The sequence below is a fragment of the Motacilla alba genome, chromosome 2, assembly GCF_015832195.1.
Source record: "Motacilla alba alba isolate MOTALB_02 chromosome 2, Motacilla_alba_V1.0_pri, whole genome shotgun sequence".
Lineage (NCBI taxonomy): Eukaryota > Metazoa > Chordata > Aves > Passeriformes > Motacillidae > Motacilla > Motacilla alba.
Genome location: NC_052017.1, coordinates 138,641,940 through 138,664,550, shown reverse-complemented (window position 1 = coordinate 138,664,550; position 22,611 = coordinate 138,641,940). Strand labels below are relative to the sequence as shown.

At 40.8% G+C, this 22,611-nt stretch overlaps 1 protein-coding gene across 3 annotated transcripts in view; it reads right to left on the bottom strand.

Annotated features, from left to right (window-relative positions):
- Positions 1 to 22,611, bottom strand: part of DEPTOR (DEP domain containing MTOR interacting protein) — a 75,149-nt gene that overhangs the window by 26,460 nt on the left and 26,078 nt on the right. For all 3 annotated transcript variants that reach the window (XM_038129267.1, XM_038129268.1, XM_038129266.1), the window contains 3 exons: positions 21,021 to 21,144; positions 15,265 to 15,443; positions 514 to 699 (listed from right to left, as the gene is read on the bottom strand). In XM_038129267.1, coding sequence (XP_037985195.1) covers positions 514 to 699; positions 15,265 to 15,443; positions 21,021 to 21,144 — 489 coding nt within the window. The remainder of the gene's footprint in view (positions 1 to 513; positions 700 to 15,264; positions 15,444 to 21,020; positions 21,145 to 22,611) is intronic.

Sequence of the window (22,611 nt, the reverse complement as noted above, 5' to 3'; positions counted from 1 at the left end):
CTTACACTGACAACACTGGGAACGGGTAAGTGTGTTCTACATTGTTAGAAGAGTCACTGCATGAGAGTAATGCTGTAACTAACAGTATGGCTGAACTGCTCCCATTGCAGTGTCTTTTAAGAAGCATTCTAATATAGGGAACGACATTTTTCCAGTTTTCCTTTCCATTTTTTCAGTTCTTACTAGATATTATTGTACACAAATGCTGCAGGGCCCCTTTCCCTCACTTTTAATCTTCTTGGAAACTCCACAAACTTTGAGTCTGGGGGACTTTGACCAGTTCAGTTTGAACACGGTCACCAAATTTTGATCAGCATCTGAAATGCTGTTGATACAGATCCACCCCAGAGAGCTGTAGGTTTGGTACAATGAGTGAATGGACAATCCCTATGAACAGGGACATATAATACCCAGCCCTGCATTTTTTTCTAACACCGAAACCCTTTGTCCAAAACCAATTTTTTAATACTCCATGGAGTCACTCTACAGGCAGCAGTATAATTAATGAGTCACCTGAGAGAAAACTGGTGTGTTTCCTGTTGTCATGGTTCTGCTTGCGCAGGCAAAAAGGGCTGTCATGGCTTTCTGGCATCAGGCGAGATTTCTCAGTGAGGAGCTCCATTAATCGCCGCCGCCGCCGGAAATTCATTCTGCACTGGTAGAGCAAGTTGCTGTCCATAAAATGGTGCTTGTTGGACACTAGGAAAAGAGATGGATACAAAGTCTATGCCTGGTAGGCATGAAAAGAAATCCAAGCCTACCCACGTGCAACTTGTGCACTACAGACCTTGCTGTAAGGATGCAATGCTCAGAGCTCTCCTCTTCCCCTATGAAGCCTCAGAAAGAGGAGGAAGGTGGCCAGCTTCACACAGGTGCTTCAATATACACTCTTTATAGCAGCAATAGCAAACTAGGAATTGCAGTGGCAAATGCTGAGAAGGATCTTTTACATTACTTTGATTAATGACATGCACTTTTTCTTGCCCAGTGGAAATAGAAGTACTTTACCTCTTTGTGACAGGTTGCATAATGGCCCATCTCTGTGCATGATTCCTCCATAAGCCTTGCTGCTGCTGGGCCCACAGACCAGACTCAGCTCCTTACAACAAGTTTTGTGTAAATTCATCAGTCTAGGGCAGCCCCTGGAGCTCTGTCCAACTACCTTGTCCAGAGCTACAGGGCAGCAAATAATCAAGACCTGTGTATTTCCTCTGTCTTGTTCACCACAGACACTGTGTCCCAGACATTTCCTGCAGGCCACTTCCCCCCTTTGCACGGATACACAAGGTTTGGGAACAGGCACCTGGCCAAAAAGCATTTCTTACATAATGAAGAAAAATCTTAATTGCAACCTGTATTGACACTAAGAGCAAACCCCAGGCTGCTAGGGTTTCAGAGCAGGACCACCAAGCCTACCCCCAGAGCGCAACATCACTATAACATCTACATCTTCACTGCCACCAACGCTGTAATGAAAAATGCTGTAGTTGGATGGAGCTCTGTGCCAGATCCTGAAAGTGCTTTGACTCCTGCAGGTCCTGATTGCAGGAAATCTCTCTGGAGTACTCTGCATGTAAATTAGCTGCAGTAGGTGTTTGGCAGCATTTTTCTCCATTTTTACCCAGCTTCTGTGATCACATTCTGCTGAAATAATTTCCCACAGTTGACCTTTTCAATGAAGAACCCGGATTCTGGATTTTCCTTGTTTATAAATTGCATTTCTTGTAATACTCAATTTTAAGAACTGGTAGGCTATAGATATTTATGTGTAAAGTGTAAAGAACAACACAGGTATGCACTGAGGTCAGTCAAGTTTATGATTACATGTCTCAGTCACTTGGCCTCCTACTCCAGACACAGAACTTTTGCCTTGCTCTTTATTCTGCACAATATATGGGGTCCAAAAACCAGCAGAGTCCAAGGTGCTACACAAGAACCAGAGCCTGGAGCCCTGCTGGCTGCTTTCCTTTCATCCCCAACACAGTCTTTCTGGCTCTCATCCCTTCTGACCACTCCCTGTGTCTCAGGTTACTCTTCATGGAACTACAGAACTACACCACACGACAACCTTGCAAAATAGGCTGTATTTACACATAAACTGCCAGTAAGCCATTTGATGTTTGTGAGCTGAAGAAATAACCTCCAAGAGGAAAAAGTCCAGTCCAGTCACCTCCAGGGATGTCAAGTCACCCAGACACTAAGGAAGATGCTAGTCCTAGATATGATACTCGGGGCACTGTCTTCTATGTGGATGCAGAAACTGCCTTATGAGGTCAGACCATCTTGCAAAGAAGCATGTCCCTTGCCTGCCTGGGTCACTGTCAGAGAGACCACTGCCTGTACAAATGAACTTCTACCTTTGAACACAAGAAATAATCAGCACACAAGAACTTTCTGAACTGCACACGCTGGTGCCCAAGCTGCCACACAGGCCATCTGCCCCAGTCACATGGCACGGGCTGTAAGGCGACCCTTAGATTGCCTGGTTCTGTCAAAGATCTTTGGAATAGCCAGTGCCAATTGATTTTGTCTGCTTCCTTTTGATGCTGAATCTCTTGGGTCCTCAGGGATGCAAAATGACTTTGTTAAGTCAAACTTAGCATCACAAGTACCTTGTTACTGTGTCCTGACACATTAATTATTGCAGGCACACACTGCTGCTGTGCTCCCCATTTTGGATACATATCATAAGCAATACTATTAAACAGCACTTACTAACAATCACTATTTTTGAAGAATGGAAGTAGAGGAGGAGAGATTTGGCAATCTGCCTACATCCCCCAAAGGATTTGCTATCAGAGGCAGAGTTAGTACGTAGGTGTTTGCAGCTACCAGTTTCATTTTAAGATCACTGACATAATACGTAAAAGTAGCAATATCTATCAATATCTTACCACATTATTAGAATAACCTAATTTAAAGACAAAAAAAAAAATTTTGAGGGCATCTCAAACTCAGTCTTAAAAAGGCAAGCTCTACTTACTCAGCACTACTGCTATTCATAATCTTACATGAAAGAGGACTCCACAAATGCTTCCTTGGAAATAGAGCTGCTGTGGCCAACCACTCACAATGTAAGAAATATCAGTAGAGTTTTTGAGTCAGGTTAAATATTGTGACGCCACCGTTTTTAACGAAAATTATTCTGTTGTTTGTGTCATTAACTGAAGTGCTCTGACAGTACTCAGAAATTATGATAATCAGAGATAAACACACACTCGTGCTGCAGACATTGTAAGCACTCTGAAATTCAAGAATTACTGACCATGAAACTAGATAATGTAAACATTTTTATGCCATGATACTGAACACATTTGAGAATAACAATACTTGTTTTGAATTAAATATTGTAATATTTATATACTTAAACTAGCAAGGCTTAGGTTTTCCACTGAAGTCATTAATTTCTGCTGTAATTATTTCAGTCCATAGAAGGGTAATTTTTTATAAAATAGATCAGTGCAAGTGGAAAAGCTGGAGAAGATTTGTATATGATTTACACAACAAAGGACTTGTACCAAAATGCTTAGGGCATGTAGCATCAGTATAGAATTTGGCATGCTCCTTGACTTTCATATTTTAACCTCCTCATTTCTAAGGATAGTTCACATATCATGTGCTTGTAGCATCATGTAATTTTTTACATGTTTAAAAATAAGCTAAAAATATAAATAGGAGCAATATAACTCAGACTGTCTCCTTGTGCATACATCATTAAATAAAGTCACCAAAATTATTACTGTGCCTCATGGGCCTTTTTTTTTTTTTTTTTTTTTTTGTTAAATCATCTGAGTTATTAATCATTTGTGATTAAATGTCCAGGCTGTGACTCTGCCTAACGATGAGTGTATATGGAAAGGTATGGAAAAAGGACTTTGCACACCATGGATCAGAAGGAAGAAGTTGAGGAGGGGGAGTCAGATGTGTGTGCTGGCTGCCTCTGAAAGCACTCCTCGGGTGCAGTGGCTGGCTTTAAGCAAGAGCCAGGAGAAGCAACACATGCCCAAATCACAGTTCTGGGAATGCTGGCTGCAGAGCACACACAGAAGGTTGGGTTTGTTGCACTGGCAGCTGCTGGGTGAGAGGTACAGGTGCAGTCATGGGTGCTCAGCCCAACTGCTTTAGCAGCCCACACTGTGTTGCGAGCAGCAGAGGAAAGTGGGAGTGAAAAGCTTTTCCAAACCAATGGCACAGTGCTGAGAGGGTTGCACAGACTTGCCCAGGAGCAGTTTCTCTAAAGGTAATTTAGAGGTTGTTACCTCTGGGTGTTGACTCAGAGGCAGTAGCAGATAAACTTGTGGCAGCTGACAAGGCTCTTGCTCCAGGTACCTCTCATGAAAGTTGCTGCTCTAGAAAGGGATTAACATTACTGCTCCTGAATTAGTTCACTGCCCTTCATAGTGCAGCACAGAAAAGCAAACTGGCACCCATTTCAGTTTAACAGCCAAGCCATGGCCGATGAGTGTCAGGACCCATACACTATGAGGGTGATGCAAAGAGCAAGGTGGGGTGGCTTCATGTTTCTTACTCCAATTTAATTCAGGGCTGTTCAGGTGGCAACATGTTCACGTTACAATGTGCACTTATGCAACAGAAAGAAGTGCACTGAAGAGAGTAAAGTAAAAATATGGCAACTGGAAACCTCCAGAACTATCAAAGTATACAAGAGCATTTATTGTTCTGGAAGGAAAGGCACCAGAACTAACATATACTCACCAATGTCAAACTTTGGAGGTAGGGTCGTAACCCACCAGTCTAATCTCCCACATACACAGGCCACAAATTTTACCCCAGAAACAGAATTTAACAATTATCTTTTAATCTTACAAAAATTTAGTCTATTCATACTTTAAAGCATTTATTGACCACTTTACTCTTCCTTTTACAAGCTATTCCAGCCTTCAGTCACTTGCCCTGATGGAAAATAAAGATTCATCTCAAAGCTGAGTTTGCTTAACTTTAGCTGCTAATCTCTGTATTTTGTCACATTTTCATTAGAACGTTATGCACGATCTGGTCAAAAATCTTTGCAAAGAAATTTGTGAAGAGATGAAGCCAACTTTCAAACGTATTTTTTATCAACTAAATCAAACTACCCCCTAAATTCTGACCTTTTTTATCCCTTCTGGAGTCCTCTTTGGAACTTTATCTTTCCTAAAAATCCACTTATCAGAACAGCATGCCCACAATTACAGCCTCACTCCCCTTTTCTTACTGGGTGTTATTCTTTTTGTACATCCCAGGCCCACCATTATTACTGCACTGTACTGCACAAATAGCATAAAATGGGAATAATTTGTGCCCTGCACAGCACAGCTCCACAGCAAAAGTGGAGCCTGTATTCTCATTCCCTAGATGCACTGCCTTGTAGTTATACCATTAGCTATATAAAAAAACCCATCTCTTTTGAGGTAATGACCATTTAATTAATAGAGTTCAATTAATTGTTTACTGTCTCATCTATCTCTAGAGTTTGCAAATTTCATTGGCAAGGATTTTAGCTGGTCATTCACCATTTACGTGACTGTTACGATGAGAAAAATCAGAATATTTATTTTGGATTTCCTCTGTTTGGGAGCATTTAATGTTGCAGCTTTGGTGCTTCTAGTTCCTGCCTGCCTCACAGTTTCTGTTCAGATACATAAAATATAAATAGTAACATCCATGCAAATCTTCTTTCAGCTTCTGATTCGGACATAAAATCCCAGGATCTGTATGGAGCTCAAACAACCTTTTCTTTTCCACATTTTCAAGGAGGCTGATGCACAGCAGAGATAGAAATATTAGCTTTACACTGATTACATAGGACCGAGGGAGCTTTAGAAAGTACAAAAGCCTATTTTAATAAATGGTATGACTCATGCCTGAAAAATCAGGCCATTTTCATAACTGGCTTTTTCCCCAAATCCCTCCCACCACTTCAATTCCCCATGATTTTTAGCGCTGATAATCTGTGTACATCTCCACCGTGGTGATTAATGCTTTCTCCCAGCTGAAAGCTGCAGTCCCCAGTAGGACACATGCAGTGAGGCACTCCAGCTGCTCTGCACGTCCCCACAAACAGCACTGCCACCAAGCAAGCTCGTGGCTGGAGCCAGGGAACGGCTGCTCCATGTTGAGGGAGCAGTGGGAAGGAGATCAAAGTTATGAGGAGCCAGATGAGCAGCTTTTCTCAAGAGAGCAGAGGACACATTGAAGTGTGTGCTTGTTTATGTGAGAGTGGGCCTGTGCTAGGGTTAAGAGGAAGAGGCTATAAACAAGAGCAGAGTGTATGGATTTTTCAGTGTGGATATGTCATATCTTTCTCCACTTAAACACAAAAGCAGCACTGATCTCTTTCCAGCAGTGCACAACACATTTCCAAGTCTTTGCACAAGGCAGCAGCCCCAATCTATTCAAAAGTACATTTTATCTTTTTAATGAGGTAGTTTCCTCTATTAAAAAGATGTGAAATGCAGTTTGAAGTTGCAGGACATCATTCCAGACCTTCACTATTACTGGCTGCAATAGTTTGTGCCTCCATACAGCCAGTCACAGATGACCATATCAGTTTTGACCTCTAGAGTGGCAGGATATTACCCCAAAAGAGCAACATCATGCCAAGAACAAATGCAGGATGATGAGACATGCACTGGCAGGCTGCAGGGGCCAGCAGGGGCTTGGGGGTTATCTGAAGGAGAGCACATCTGGAGCTGCTTCCACCTGCAGCCAAAGTGTGCCCAGGGAAGGGTCTGGCTCCCACTCCATGTCATTTTGCTTTCTCCCTCCCCTCTCCAAAGCAGAACCAGTGTTTAAAAGGGAAGGAAACAAATCACTACATAAAATACAAGTTCCTTAAAAAAAAGCCTCTCTCTGTGGATAGCACACAGCTTGCTGAGCCAGCCTCCTCTGTGCCTCAGGCCTTTGGCCAGCACAGTTTTGGTCCCTTGCCAGAGAAACAGTGGAAGTGTGTGTCCACTTTGGCTTTCACAAAGCAGTGGTGAGTCCACGGGCTTGGCAAACAGTGACGCTGCTGAGAGCTGCAGAGCGGCTGCGCAGCGTTCAGCCAGCCCCCAGCCCCCAGTGCCCACCTCTGCCACAGCACCCAGACACTCCTGGGCTGCCCCTCTCCCACTGCCCTGCACCGACACGGTGTGGCTGGAGGAGAGTAACTGGCACTTTATTCAGCACTGGACAATGCTTTTCCCACTCCTCTCAAAGCCTTCCTGTTTTTCTACTAATCTGGCACTGCAAATGCATTTTAATCATGGCACCTATTCAGATTAGTTTCCTTTTACACATTGATGAATTCCACCTGCTTGGATCTCCCACAAATCCAGGGAGAGAGACTACAGATGTTCGGTGAGCACAGGGCTCTGGATCTTGGGTCTGGATCTTGGATTCCCTGGGTCTGGATCTTGGATTCCCTGCACTGCATAAACACAACACTTGCATTTCCACCTTTTATGAATGTTTATATGCTACACAGACCATGGATAAGCCCACCTGTGCATGTATTCAACCATCACGTTAAACTCTTGGCAGTGCAGCTGTAATAAATTGTATTTTTTTCTTATTTGATTACAAGAAATTCACTTTGAACAGACAATGGATCTAAGCTTGAACTGTTCTTGTTCCCACTGATCCTCTTGTATAAAACTGCAAGGCAGATTCTGGCCCTGCAATACAAAACCCAGAGAGCTGTTCCAGCTCATCCTACTAAGGGTGAAGTCAGTAAGCATGTCCAGAAATAAACAGGTCCTGGAACTGTAAGTAGGTCCAGAAAAAAAAGCTGTGCTATAACTATGGCTCTCTGAGCTATAACTAGGGAAGGCTTTCAAAGAACTGTAGTATATTTATGTAGTCCAAAAAAAGTCTAGACAACTTTTATACTGTCTTTCAAGCATCAGGATTACAGCAAACTGTCAGAGAGTTCCTTGGGAACTGAAACTCAGAGTATCCTGTTCTTATTAAGGTGGTATGTTCTGATCAGTGCATTAACATGTTATTTCTGCTGCCTTAAGACAGGTATGCAGATACATGTTTCTATATACATTTTGTCTTTCCAGCCAGTTTGCCATCTATTTGCAGTATATTTTCAAATACACATCACTTACTCTAGCATGAAAAGCCAGTGTTGAATCACACACATTTAGCAGTCTTTTTGGTTTGTATATGAGGATTTATCATCTTTAATTTAGTAAGTTTACAGAACATAGCCAACTGCTTTTCTTTGCTTCCAAATAAAGTATGGAAAGTACAGTCTGTGGCAAGGGAAGCAGAAGATGAAAAGGCCCATCTGGGCATCTCTTTTTTTTTTTTTTTTTTTTTTTTTTTGTAGCTGTTAAAAACTGAAACCCATTCTCTGTCAGAAAAATAAAATTCAATAGTTAATATGAAAAGAATTTTTCATATGTTATTTACATAAAGTATGTGGCTCTTTCAAAAATCAAATCCATTCCTGCTGTAGATAAAGACAACTGCAAGACGAGCAGAATGAGAAGCTGACATACTAAGGGGCTGGGGGTTTATACAATTACATACAATGTTCTTATTCTTTGACTTCTTAGAGGGGCAAAATCATGAAAAATATGCAAAGTGGTCTCCAGATTTAGCATAAGCAGCTGAATTACTGTGGGTGAGGTTACTATCCCTACACATGGAAACTGCCACACAAACAAGTGAGTGCCTCAGCCTGGCATCACCACAGGGGCAACAGGAATCAGAAAAACAAAGTTGTGTTGCAGGACATCATAGACTAACTGCAAGCTTGTGTTTTACTGAGATAAATCAAGGCATCATCTGTAAAAATGTGATGTTTTATAATTTTTAGCATAATGAAAGCTTGGATACACCCAAGGGCTGATGTGATTCAGGTTTTAGATCAACTAGAAAAATTGTTTTAAAAATATATGCGTTGATTTTGGAGAAGAAAGCCTATGATCAATTAAGTCAAGGATTTATGGAATAAGCATTCCATAAGTATTCCATACAAGTATCAATGATACTTGTAAACAGTACATTTCACATACATGACAAGTTTTCACTTTGCAAGTGAATCATAATCAGCTAATCATAAGAAGTTGGACATCTAAGGTAAATATAGCAGCACATACTTCATTATTCACAGCAAATATAGAAGAGAAGAAAAGCTTTTCAACAAAAGCAAGAGAAATAATACTTTGTTAGATATTTAATCTGATTCTACAATTATAACAAACTTTCAATTGTATCACGTGTCTTGATGTTTAAAACAAAATGTACTGATCATCTTCAGAAAGAAAAATCTTCTGTATAAAGGTACAGAGTCCTTGCAAAGAATAGGGACAATTAAATATAAATATAAGACTTTCCTGCAGAGACAGGGACATAGCATGTGTCAACATTTACTGTTCTCACAAAGTCACTACAAAATGTTGGTTTTCATCTCAGAAAGTAATTTGCACAGTGGAGTTTGCAGATAAAAGATTAACTCTTGAAAGGAGATAAGCACCTGCTTCTGTGCTAAGCCAGCAGAACACGTCTACCTTGAACACACCAGGTCTGATCTAGTGCAATTATCTCAATAAAACTTTTTAAAGTTGAAAGGCATTTTAAAGGAGGGTGGAGGCTGAAGATACTGATATCATGTCTAAGACATCTTACCACATATTTCTTACCATCAAAAAAATCCTAGCACTGACAAAATCATATAATCATTTAGGTTGAAAATTACCTCTAAGATCATGAAGCTCAACCATTTAACCTGACATTGCCAAGTTCACCACTAACCCATGCCCTTAAGTGTCACATCTACACATCTTTTTAATTCCTGTAGGGATGGCGACTCCATCACTTCCCTGGGCAGTTCCAATTCAAGACAACCCTTTCAGAGAAGAAATTTTTCCTCATACCCAACCTAAACTTGCCCTGGTGCAACCTGAGGTCTTTTCCTCTTGCCCTGTCACTTGTTACCTGGCAGAAGAGACCGACACCCATCTGGCTACAGCCTCCTTTCAGGGAGCTGTAGAGTGATAAGGTCTCCCCTGAGACTCCTTTTCTCCAGGCTGAACACCCCCAGCTCCCTCAGCTGCTCCTCACCTGAGCTTAGCTCCAGACCCTTCCCCAGCTCTGTTGCCCTCCTCTGGACACACTCCAGCCCCTCAATGTCCTTCTTGAAATTGAGGGGACCAGAACTGAACACAGTGCTCGAGATGTGGCCTCATCAGTGCTGAGTACAGGGGGACAATCCCTGCCCTGGTCCTGCTGGCCACCCTGTATCTGATCTAGGCCAGGATGCCATTGATCTTCTTGGCCATTCGGGCTCAGCTTCCAATGGGCACCTTTCCAGCCACTCATCTCCAAGCCTGGAGTGTTGGATAGGGTTCCTTGCATGGGGTTGTTGTGACCCAAGCACAGAACCCAGCACTTGGCCTTGTTGAACCTCATGCCACTGGCCTTGGGCCACTGATCCAGCCTGTCCAGATCCCTCTGCAGAGCCTTCCTACCTTCCAGCAGATTAATACTCCCAATCAACTTGGTGTCATCCATAAAGTCACCTTTGGTGCCCTCGACCCCTTGATAAAGATCTCCTTAAAAAAGATAATTAAGAAGGCTGGCCCCAATAATGAGTCCTGGCCCCAATATTGAGCCCTGGGGAATACTCCAGGCCTGGCCAACCAGCCAAATTTTTGCCCTGTGAGGAGTGCACCTATCCACACCATGGGAATCCAGTTTCTGGAGAACATCACAGGAAACAGTATAAAGGCTTTACTGAAGTCCAGGTAGACCATGTGTTCCAAATACAGATGCTAGTCTCTAAAAGAGACTCTTACACCCCTCAATCATTCAGGAGAGCAAAGCCTCACCACACCAATTCTGATGCTGGTCTGAGTCTGGGAATCCACATCCCAACCCTCTGGAGCAGAGTGGACAGCCACTGCAAAATGCTTCTTCTGAACCATGCTGTGGTCACTGCTCAGGGAAGATGCTGGGGGCAAGTCAGGGAAGAAATCACACCAAGCACATGGACTTGAAGGTCAGCAGAAGCTTGGGAAACCACAACAACAAAAGAGACAGAATGTGATGTGGCATGAGAAGATGAGTTCAGCTGCTCAGGCCCCCATTTCTCGCAGGCTCAACTGGCAGTACACACGGTACCATCTGTGGTACAAGGCAATCCCTGTGTGTTTGCATCCCATAATATATTGAAAAGTATTAATAAATGTGCTATGGTTTGATTGCTGCCATGGAAGAAATGCAAATATTCATCTTGCAAGTTGTAGGTGCTATTCTAACACAGCACTGCTTCCTCTTAACAGTATTAACCAGATTTTAATTTAACTTATTTATCACTGGAGATTCCAGACTTTAAAAGTTTCTGCAAGGCAGACAGATGTTTCTCCATCCCTCAAGCTTTCATACCCAATGAGTCCTTGGAGGAGGACTGGAAGACTGTGCCTGTCGTGTCAGCAGTGCTCTGCTGTTGCGGCTGCTGGTGCAGGGTAAGCTCTTCAGAAAGGGCTATAAGCAAGTACGAGCCAAAAATGACTCCATGAAGGACTCCATGAAGAGCTCCATGAATACCCTCTTTTGTCCTTGGACATCTCAGTACCTCTGTTTTCCAGACTGAGAAAGTGCTGTGACTATGTGTGGATGCTCACACTGTCCTCCTCCTGCCCCCAGACAATCCTTGCTTTGGCCTGATCTACCTGGGAGCTGGCAGCTGGCAGAGAACTTCTCCTGCTGCATGTGAATTTTGACCACAGTAGCTAATGTCCCACCATGCTCATATGAAGAAGATCTAAGAAAGATCCAGTCTCCTGGAGGAAAGTTTTATCTATTAACATTATCAAGCTCTACATACCTCACCAGATGGGCTTTTCTACGGCTGAGAAATGTGTTCTGCCCACCTTTTGTCCCTGCCTTTATTTTATGTGCATCACCAAACTTATAAGTCTTCCCACAGTCTTTATTTCTATATTCTGGATGAAGGCCATCAGCGTTCACAAATGCCAAGTAACTACTGGCAACTACAATCCCAACACCAGCCTTCAAGAAATGCAAAATGCACGATTCCCTGCTACTTATGGGGGCTTTATTTCATATTACATGGGGTACCAATACACAGCAAAGGAAATCGGGGTCCTATTTGTGTAAATGGTGGTAATGGTGTTTTATGGGTTATGATTTCACAGAGTCACAGAATATTCTGAGTTGGAAGGGACCCACAAGAATCATTGAGTCCAACTCGTAAGTGAATGGCCCATATGCGGACCAAACCCACAACTTTGCACTATTAGCACCAGGCTCCAACCAATGAAGCAAATCTCAGAGATTGGTGTGGGCCAGTGAGATTTTGGCAGGAAGCAATTCAGCACTTAAATACATTTCATCATTTTTATGCATGGCAGGGGAAATATGTATAGTTACATATGTCCAAAGAGATCAGGAGGATTATTTTAAAACTGAGATTTGATGCTTTTGCAGTGTTTATACAATTCCTCTCAAACCACTATTTTCCTTTTTAAAATTATCATCAGTGTTTGTTTCCTGTGTGAAACCTGGTTGGTGTCTGACCAATTAAAGTGAAGTAAAATGTGTCAGGAAGCCATTTTGAAAACAGTGCCCCAGCTGCAGAATACAACTCCTCTGAGTAATTGAAATGAAAGTCAGTATTAGTAAAAAGACACTGCGTAATTTGGTTGTGGCTGGAAAATTACTACAGAGATTGGCAACTTGATGCAACTATTTATATTACTTTAGGTGGGGTATGAAATACTTCATAAGAATAATACAGCAAGTTTTATTTTATTCCATATTGTGGATATCAAACAATACTGCTAGAAAAAGATTGCCTTTAGGATAGGAAATGTTTTATTCTCCACTGCTGTTCAGTCAAGAGTCTTTCTGCTGGTTCTGCCAACAAGGATGTCAATTAGTGTCCAGTAACATTTTGGTACTGCTGATGAGAGACAAAACAAAGGAAGCACAGTATGGTGAAATGAATTTATGGTACTAAGACACAGAAAAATAGCTTTCTTTTGTTTTTTAATTGGATCTAGAACTCTGTAAGGTGGGTGGGAGGGTGTTGGGGAGAGAATACCTTTCCTGCTGTTTTACAGTTTATACCCCTAATTCTGAACTGGAAGTTCTCATTTTGAGCTCCCTTCTCAGAGGAAGCCAGCATTACAAGAACCTTCAATGTGCACAGATCATATCCAGTTGTTAAGATGAGCCCCAAACTAGCTCCCTGTTAATTCTGCCCGTACTTTCATCAATATTCCCAACACTATCTAGCCAGATGGTTGCAGTGAAATGAATGAAATCTCCTTTCACAAAGGAGAAAGTGTGCACAAAGCATGCTCACTCATAGAAGACAAATCTCAAGGACACTGTTCAGTTTTACTTTACTCCCAGAATCCCCATCAAGTCCTTGTGAAATCCCCACTCAGTTATGTTTGTTTTATTAAAAACTGGGTGAAGAAGATGACAGTCCCTTGCAGCAAGGACCTGGTGTGGACACGTGAGAAGACCACTTCCTCAGCAATCAACTAATTCCCAGAACCCTGTCTTTACTTCATGAGTTTCAAATCTCTTTCTAAGAGGGTGCTTTGCACATGCTCTTGACTACAAGAAAATGATGGGCAGGGGATAAACCTGCAAAATGGCCAGGGCTATCCCTACAGGAGCAGGGTCAGTGTCATTCAGGAATGACCCCTGAAACCTGGCTTGACAGGGGAAAAATTATTTCCCTGCAAATGTGCCCTGCTGAGCATTTGCCTTAGTTAATGAAACAATGGTTGATCTGCAAGAAAAGCCACATCCTGACTTTCTTAGCTCTGCAAAGACCTCAGTATCTAAGAAAACTAGCTTTGCACCAAATGTTAAGTCCTGACTTTCTTTTCTCTGCAAAAAATATCTCTATCAGCATAAATCTCACTTATATTTTTTTTAACTTTTTTTGTAAGTGTCCTGGTTTGGGACCCCAGGACAGTAAGGAAAGTTTACCACATATGTAATACACAGAAAATGTTCAGGTAAAAATAGGAATGAAATCATTGCTGCTGTAAAGAGGAGGAGTAGCATACCTTTCCTGTCCATCAAGCTCTGAGCAGTTGGCACCCTATAAATCATAGGAAGCCCAAGAGTAATTATAGAACTGGAAGCTGATCACTGTAAACATTCAGAAGTAGCTCCTAATAATTGCAAGTTAATGTGAACATGATTAGAACCATGACAGAACTGTGCAGGCCACTTACATGATTATTTTTCTCTATTCATTAAAACTAGGTTTTCTCATGAAGTAACAAGCAACGTAGTCCATCTAGCACCTTGTGTGCTAACAGCCTGTTGATATCATCTGTTTGCTCTCTGTCAGAATTAGGTTTGATGCAACTACACTTGGAACACCAGAATATGATTATTTTCCCACTTTGCACTAAATTATGTAGGTAACAACTTCTGCTATTCTGTTGTCATCTCCTGGCACCCCTTCATTGCTCCAGAGGTACTGCTGCTTCTATGGTGGGAAATGCCTGGTCACAGAAGGGCAACATGCACTAAGAACAGATAATGACAACATGTAAAATGGGGCCAGGTGTGTTAATTTCTTCACCCTCGTGGCAGTAGAGAGAGAAAACTCTGTCTCCTCCACCCACAACAGAAGGAGCTTCTTGGTGAAGGTGCATTTGCCAGACACATTATACTGGACAATGAAGAAATACTTGTTTCCTGCCTCAAAGAAGTTACACCACCAGGACAAATACAATAATACTTCAACCAAAAGTGACGTCCTCCTTCCTGCCCAAACATACTAGAACAACTCTGCTACATGCCCAAGAGGGAAAGCTGCTTTTCTAGCATCAGACTATGCTCTGATCTGCCTACAAGTAGGGAGATACACAGACCCTGAAATTTTTATCCTGAATACAGAATTTAGCTTTTTTATGGTTCTAATCCCTATCTGATCCTTACAAATCTATTTACTTCAATTGCACAGATTTCAGATACCAAGTTCTACAAGTTAATTGCTACAAGTGTAGAAGTACTGATTTTCATCCACATCCTTAAGTTGTTTTTACACAGTTTCAAATTCCAGCCATATTCTGAATTTGAGAAAGCATTTTCAGAACTAATACAATGAACTTTGGGAAAAGCCACCTTTCCACTAAATAAAGTTACTTAGACTCCTATTTGAAATTATTTAGAACCTAAACATACTGTGATCAGAAAGACAAGGGCCTCTCCACATGAAGGAAGTGCTACAGAAGTGCAGCTTTTACTGCTTGGCAGTAGGTTTCTCACCGTGCTGTATAATGCCGTGCTCCAAAAGCCTGCGGCCGAGCTGCTCCGCTTCGCTCCGTGTTGCGGCCTCTCCCTCCTGGACCAGCCACTCAACGAACTCCGACGCCACAAAGGTCCGCTCGTACTTCACTCCTTCCTCTTCCCTGGCTTGCAGAAGGCTGTTTTCAGAACTCATCAGCCTGGTGTGGTGGGGGGGAAAACGGGTAGGGAAAATGGTTCTTCAGAAAAGCAGTTCCAGATCTATTCTGGCAAATTTCATTTACATCAAGCAAATGCATATGAAGCTTTCACTGACTTACTAAATCTTTCCTCAAGCTATCAATCTACTTAGGAAGTGAATGAAAACTGCTTAGTAAGGAAATTTAGGCTTTATATCCCTGTGTGAAGTTAATGCTTTCTTGTTTTTGCCCCTAAAAGAAAATTAGATTTTTGGGTTTTGCATTTCCCCTATTTAGTGTTTAACATTCTCTAAAAGTTACTGTATAATCAGCTTTGAAAAAAAAATTGTCTAAAAGCACCAGAATGTGACTAAGTGTTCAAAGCTTCCTAATTAATATTTACAGTTAGCAGGACTATGCCCCAAAGTCATTTAGATGACTTTGAAAATTCTCTCCATAAGCTCTAAAACAGCTGCAGAAAAATTCAAGAGAAGGAAAAAATGTAGTTCTGTGGTTTGGGGGCGGATAAATATTGTGCATCCAACATTTGATGACGCAGCTGCAGTCAGCGAGTTGCACATGAACCTGAACACATTTTAACATCTGAGGCTCACAGTTCTCTGTGCCTCAGCTGGCTCTGCGTAACACCAGTCAGAGGAACATCATGAGATGTCCCAAAATCTCCTAGCAACTGGCATGTGAGTAGCTGAAGGATACTAATAAAATTCTTCTCTATTCACGATACCTATGCAAATGACACAGTCTTAAAAAAAAAAAGACTCAATATTTTGTTAATGCAAAAGTCAGTTTTGAAGAAGAAATGAGAATCATTTCTTTGTAACACAGAATTCCACTTTTTGGGGGGAGACTGAGCACCACAGCATCCTTATTAATCTAATTTTTTCATAACTATATTATTTATTATAGGCTAATAATAGGACTAGTGGTAAGACTTTCAGAGTAATAGTTCAAGAACTGTTTTTTCCATGTAAGAGTAACAGGTCCCCTCCCTACACCAACTATTTTGAAATAAGGGCACATCTGAACTACAACAATCATATTCTGGAAGTGCTGAATCTTTGCCCTTCTGATAAAGGAATTGAAATTCAAGTCAATCCATACATGAGCCATCTGCTTCTTAAACTGACAGCATGTCCAGAGATTATAGAATATAACTTCATCTCCTTTGGGAAGCATCAGAAAAATCTGTGCCATAGGAACACAGAGAGAAGTTTCATTTGAAATTACAGCGAAGAGGTTTGATATGGTCCAACCTCTGTTATTTCATCTAAAAGACTCTTCTCTTGACTTTAAGGAGCACTAATCTGAGGCCTGAACCTACAGGATCTGACCACCAGGTAGCAGATCATCAAACCAGGCCAAGGCTGCTCAGCCACAGCTGTGTGTCAGTGATAGCACAAAAACTGCTCGTTTAGATGGTGCGTCATTGCCAGGACCTCTGAGCTGAGTAAGAACTGAGAAAGCCACATTAGCTGAAGACAACGTATTGACTCCAGAATTCTTGCAGACCTAATTAATTTTTAATATTTTAATTTATAAGCATCCTGTCCCACAGCATTTTGTCCCACGCTCACCATCTCTAATACAGATCTACTATGCTCCAAGGGGCTATCTTTAAATGTGTCTTGTTCACAAGGCTTCTTCCACCCCAGAAAAAAAATGTAAACCCAAAGCTTGTGTCTTTTCGTACCATCTGCTGCATGGCTACCCAAAACTGGTTACCCAGGCTCTGCAGGCACCAAATAAAAAATCCTTAGGATTACGTTAATTGTTCTTTGATGAGTCTATAATTAGTTGACTGCCACATTGAAATCGCAGATAGAAAGGTCCTTGAAAAGGCAGTGCTAATGGTTAGATTTTTACAGAGACACAAAAGAAATCTGGAAAAATATCAAGTGGAAAAACACTCAGTTTGACATTTCACACCCTTCTGCATAAGCCCAGAATAGCACTGCAAAGGATTTGGACTTGTGAACAAACAGACACGACAAATTGCCAGTTTAAGAAGCCCAGACACAGCAATCCATGGACTTACGTCACTCACTGAAGTAAATCACTGTAACTCCATGGCTGTCAACAAAACTGTACCAATTTACATCAATCAAAAGCCTGGCCTTTCATTAGGCAGAACTGGAAACTTCCTTTTACTCTTCCATTTTCTCCTTGTTCCAAAAAAACATGAGGCTGTTAGTGCCGAAATGTATTATTTGCTAAAACTGGTGTTGTCCTGCATTAAAGGAATGTATTTATCCAAACACCAGTATTCAAATGCCTTTTCAAAAGAAATCTTTAACCTTGTTTTTATCAAAATAACTGCATCAGAGGATAAAAGCAACTCAACCACTGATGAGTTAAACTGAAAGTGATTCCAAGAATGCAGTCTCAAAGTTATCTGAAAGATTTCCTGAAATTAAAACCATAAATCTGCACTTCTTTCACTGTGAAATCTGGTTCAAAAATCTCAGTTGATGTCAGCATCATGAAATGACTTATAGCTCCTATACATGACTGCACCAGAAACAACAATCTTGTGCGCCTGACCAAACCCTACTGAGAATTGCAAACATCATAAAAATAAGATGCCTGCAACAAATTGATTTTTTTTTAAAGCTACAAAAGGTCCATGCTGGATTATAAAAGATTTGCAGGGAGAGTTTTGTTGAACAGGAAACATGTTAATCTCATTCAACCTCTCTGGGTAGTCCTGTAGAGCTTGAAAGTTGATACCAAACTATTTAACAATTTCAGACAAGACTGTAGGAAATCCAGTAGTTTTCATCTCTAGTTATAGACCTGAATCTCAAAGCATATTCACAGACAGGATTACCAACGATGTAATTTGCAACGATGTGCAAGGAATCTGAACTGGTTCATGATTTTCAGTGCAAATGAAGGGAGAATACAATCAGAGACTGATTTTAAATCTTCTAATCCCACAGGTTCAGCCACTGAAGATGCCCACAGTGGGTGAAGAGGGTCACGCACAAGAAAGGAGTGTTCAGGTTATGAGAAGCTTTGTGGTCATGCAGAAGAGAGATGGGAAAGGGAGCTCCTCAGCAGAGGGACAGTCTTGATATTCCCATGTCTCAGGGCAGAGAAAAAGGCATTTACCCAAAACAGCTGTCTGAATGTAAGGAACCTGCCTAAGACATCCATGAAACAACCTGTTGATCCTCCTGAAGCATTTCGTTCATTTTACTCACTGAGGGTACAAATGTGCATGGACTGGTGTTGGGTAATGTCTGTAATTTTGGCAAGCACAAACTACTTTGGCTTCTGAACCTAGTGCTCCTCCAGCCCCAATCAGAGAGTGGAAAAGAGCAGGAAATAATTATAATGCCTATCTTAAGTTAGCAAAGCCTAGTGAAGATCAGCAAACTCTACAAAATTAGACACAGATTTTCAAAATGTGTTGGATTTGGACAGATTTCCTTTGGCATAGCTGCACTTCTCTCGCAATCAGGCCCATAGGCATTTTGATAAACAAGTTGAATAGGCTGGTAAATGACTTAATGTTTGTGCATGAATACTTTTCTCTGGTTGCTGCCATTTAGTAATTATTTTAATAGCACTGAATTAATATTTTCTTTCTCAAGACTATCAGCAAACTGATACAACAGATATATTACACAATCAGACATTTCACTGCAGAGCTGTTCCTGCCTTTCAGCATTAGATTTTGAGTTTAAAGTGTACCCAATGAAATTGTGGTGTCGCTAATAAAAGTGCACAGGCAAGTGAACCAACAAAATCTGAAATCTCTGCACAGGGGATTTGCTAAAATAAACAAAGTGAAGCTCAGATAGCCCAGGTATGCCTTCTTATCTCCCATGAATATAAAATACTTCCGATGATCCATGGAGAATTTTGACTATCTTTGACTGTCACATACTGGTTTTGAAATGACAGGTATTTTTAATTTATACTATATTTAGCACTCAGGGCTGCTTTTAAAAATTTCTGAATCCTTCAGATACGTTGCCTAGGAGCAAGCACCTCACAAGGGTGCAGTTACATTCAGATACAGGTGCTCCTTTGCCAAGATAGGAACACTCTGTACAGTTACGAATGTTTTTCTGCTACTACAGAGTTAGACAAACTGGATCACAGATATTGGTTTGGGGATATTTCTCCATTCAGAGAAATGGTGATGGAAGCAGACACTATTAGAACAGAGTCCTTTCTACTATGGCTCCTTTCATGCAGAAGACTGACATCAGCCTTGCCAACAAAAAATTATTTTTCTTATGGATGATTGAAATAGAAATATAAGCTAAAAAAAGCACTGTAGACAGTCTAATCTGCTTTTCAGAGTATGGGTCAGGCTTGTAGACCCTGCATGTTTACTGAGTCTAAAGAGCAAATGCTGCACTTAGTAAGGCACAGAAGAGTTTGAAGGTAGCTGATTCATTTCACCTGCCCCAGTGCACAGAATGGAGGATTTTCTCCACTGATGCATTTTCTTATGTCTTATACAATTTATTATATTTTTACTTTAAATAGTCACAGTCACTGTGTCTTGGGGAATTTTATATGATGGGTGTAACAAGAGGAGTGGCATTTACAAGTATTTGTTTATATTTTGGGTTCACTGTTCTTTCACCAAACTGATCTCCAGAGCCAGCTAACCTTGAAAATAGTATTTATTATCAGCTTTTAAACTTGTGTGTTTCCTGAGTGCTTTCTTCTCAGAAGGAAACAAATTTCCTTCATCAAGAAAACACAGCATCTCTCCTGGCTGCTGCATGCTTCTGGTCCAAGCAAGCAGGAGAGTGGGCGGCATTCAGTCTAGAGCATTACTTCAAGCTTTTTGGTAAATAACACATCACAACTTCTGCATTAATTTGTAGCATATGCCGATATGCATTTTCTTCTCTCTGCTTGAATGTACCATGTCAAAATCTCTACATCCTGAATAAAAATGTCTTTAATATTAGGAAGTACCATTAAGATACCTAGTTACTTGATGGAAGTAATCCAGTGGCATATTTAGTATCTCAGTATAATAATGTGTTTAAATTAGATAATTAGATGCTCTTGGTTATGTTAGGGTTTTTTCTGAAATTGCTTTTAACATAACTTTTCTGATGTTGAAACTTTGCAGACTGGAACACTGAAGATTCATCTCACTTATGATTTAAAATTGTACCTCCCTATGAAGCTGTAGATATGGAGTCTTCACAGACATGTAGCTGCTTGTACAATAATGTTTTAGGAATTATAATTATGCTTTTACATATAAAATAATTCTGTAATTATTTGAATTATTTTGACAAATAGTTCTGTAATTATTTTCACAGAATAGATTTCAAGGGCTTCAATTCACATTGAATTCTTATATAGGATGTATTTACAATCTGGGGCATCAGATTTTAAAGAAAATGCTTCAAGTGAATATGGTAGAAAAGCAAAAAAAAAAATAGGAGAGGGAAGGACTCCCAACTGAAGTAATGGAATTGCCCAGACCCATTCCTGCATGCACTGAAAGCCTCTGATGATTCAAAAATAGATTAACAGGTATCATTTGCCTCACATGGCACTATTATCAACATATTATGAATTCTGAATGCAACATACTTTTCATAGAGTCTTTGTCCTCTCATAAACACCTTCACCTCATTGTCCAGTGGAAACGTCCCGTCATCCTTTCTGAAGCGGTAGAACAGTTTGACATCCTTGAATTCTTTATGCTCATCACAGACTGAAACATAAAATAATTAAACAAAAAAAAAAATCAGATACATGTTAAGTAGGTGAGGATCCATTTAGCAGGTACTACTGCTGAGCCTCAAAGCAAGCAGGTGTAGAGTCTGACCCCCTGTATTTCTCAGCACACAGCTTTACTTCATTCTAATGCAAGGCTGAAGAAAACATTGAGAGGTAACCAAATTTCTTGGGGAGGGGGAGAAGTGTCCATCAGTTTTATGAGTATTACTGCAAACATAAAGAGAAAAAAGCATCCATCCACTACATACCCAGAAAACCTTTTGATGAATAACATTGTTGTCTTGTTTGTTTAAAAGGCCTCCAGAGCAGAATGCCCAATAATTTAAGGTTTCTTAAAGTTATTCGTATCAGTTAGCAGTGCTGTAGGAAACCTGAGATTTCCTAAAGAAACAGTTAAAACCAAAGCCTTCTGCCTTCCTAAAACTGTCTCAATTGCTCTGCCATGCCAGCTAGCAAATGGTAGGCACATGAGCACACTGAGAAATGCCAGATTAGGTTTGTAGAACGGCAGCTGATCATGGGCTCTTGTAAATGCAGAACAGAGCCCCATCAAGGGCATAAACCTATGGGAAAGCTATCCCAAGCAAGCTGCTCCTAACACAGCTGTCAACCCACATACATGGGGGACCTTCTGCACCACAGGAGCAGGAACTGGTGTCCCTTTCACTTGACACAGCACTTGAAAGAATATTCTAAGCATCCTGCAGAACCTGACAGAACCTCTCTGAGTTTACCCGCCTGAGCTCACTTAGAAAGTATTTTATGAGACTGCAATACATGAACATTTTCAAGAAACACCTGTTCCATTTCTAATATCTACACACATATACATAAAATTTCTTCTACAGTTTTCAGTTGGATGGTAGGGTAGAAAATGCTTGAAGGTTGTTAGAGCTTTCAACAAGCATTCAGCAATAAAATATATATTGCTCAATTAAATTAAGTCACTCAGGCATCCACGCAACTCTTCACTGACATTTTCTCAATAGAGGATTAAGTAGACAGATTTGAATACCCTATAATTACTTTATTCTTTAACTATCTACCGTGAGTCCCAGTTTCCATAACAACCCAGAATTTTCATTTAATAGCCAAGCAGAAGCTGTAGAAGTGGCACTCATTCAATATGTGCATTTCTGACTTTAATTAAGGTGTTGTTAATGTACTGCAGACAGCAGCAGCATTGCTGCACATACAATGACCTCTGCACAAAGTCAACACTCGTCTGTTCATAGACACTCAGTTTTCTCTTTAAAAAGAAACAAATGGTACATTTGCCATTCTGAAATGGGTAATACTAAAGGCTTGAAACTGAGGCCTCGGATCTTCTTTGCTCATGTGCTTCCCAGCTTCTTTGTGCCCCCAAAAGGCAACTAAATGCTACCAGTGAATTGGAAGTCTTTTCATCAGCATGAATTGTTATTCAAGAAGCTGAAAGGAA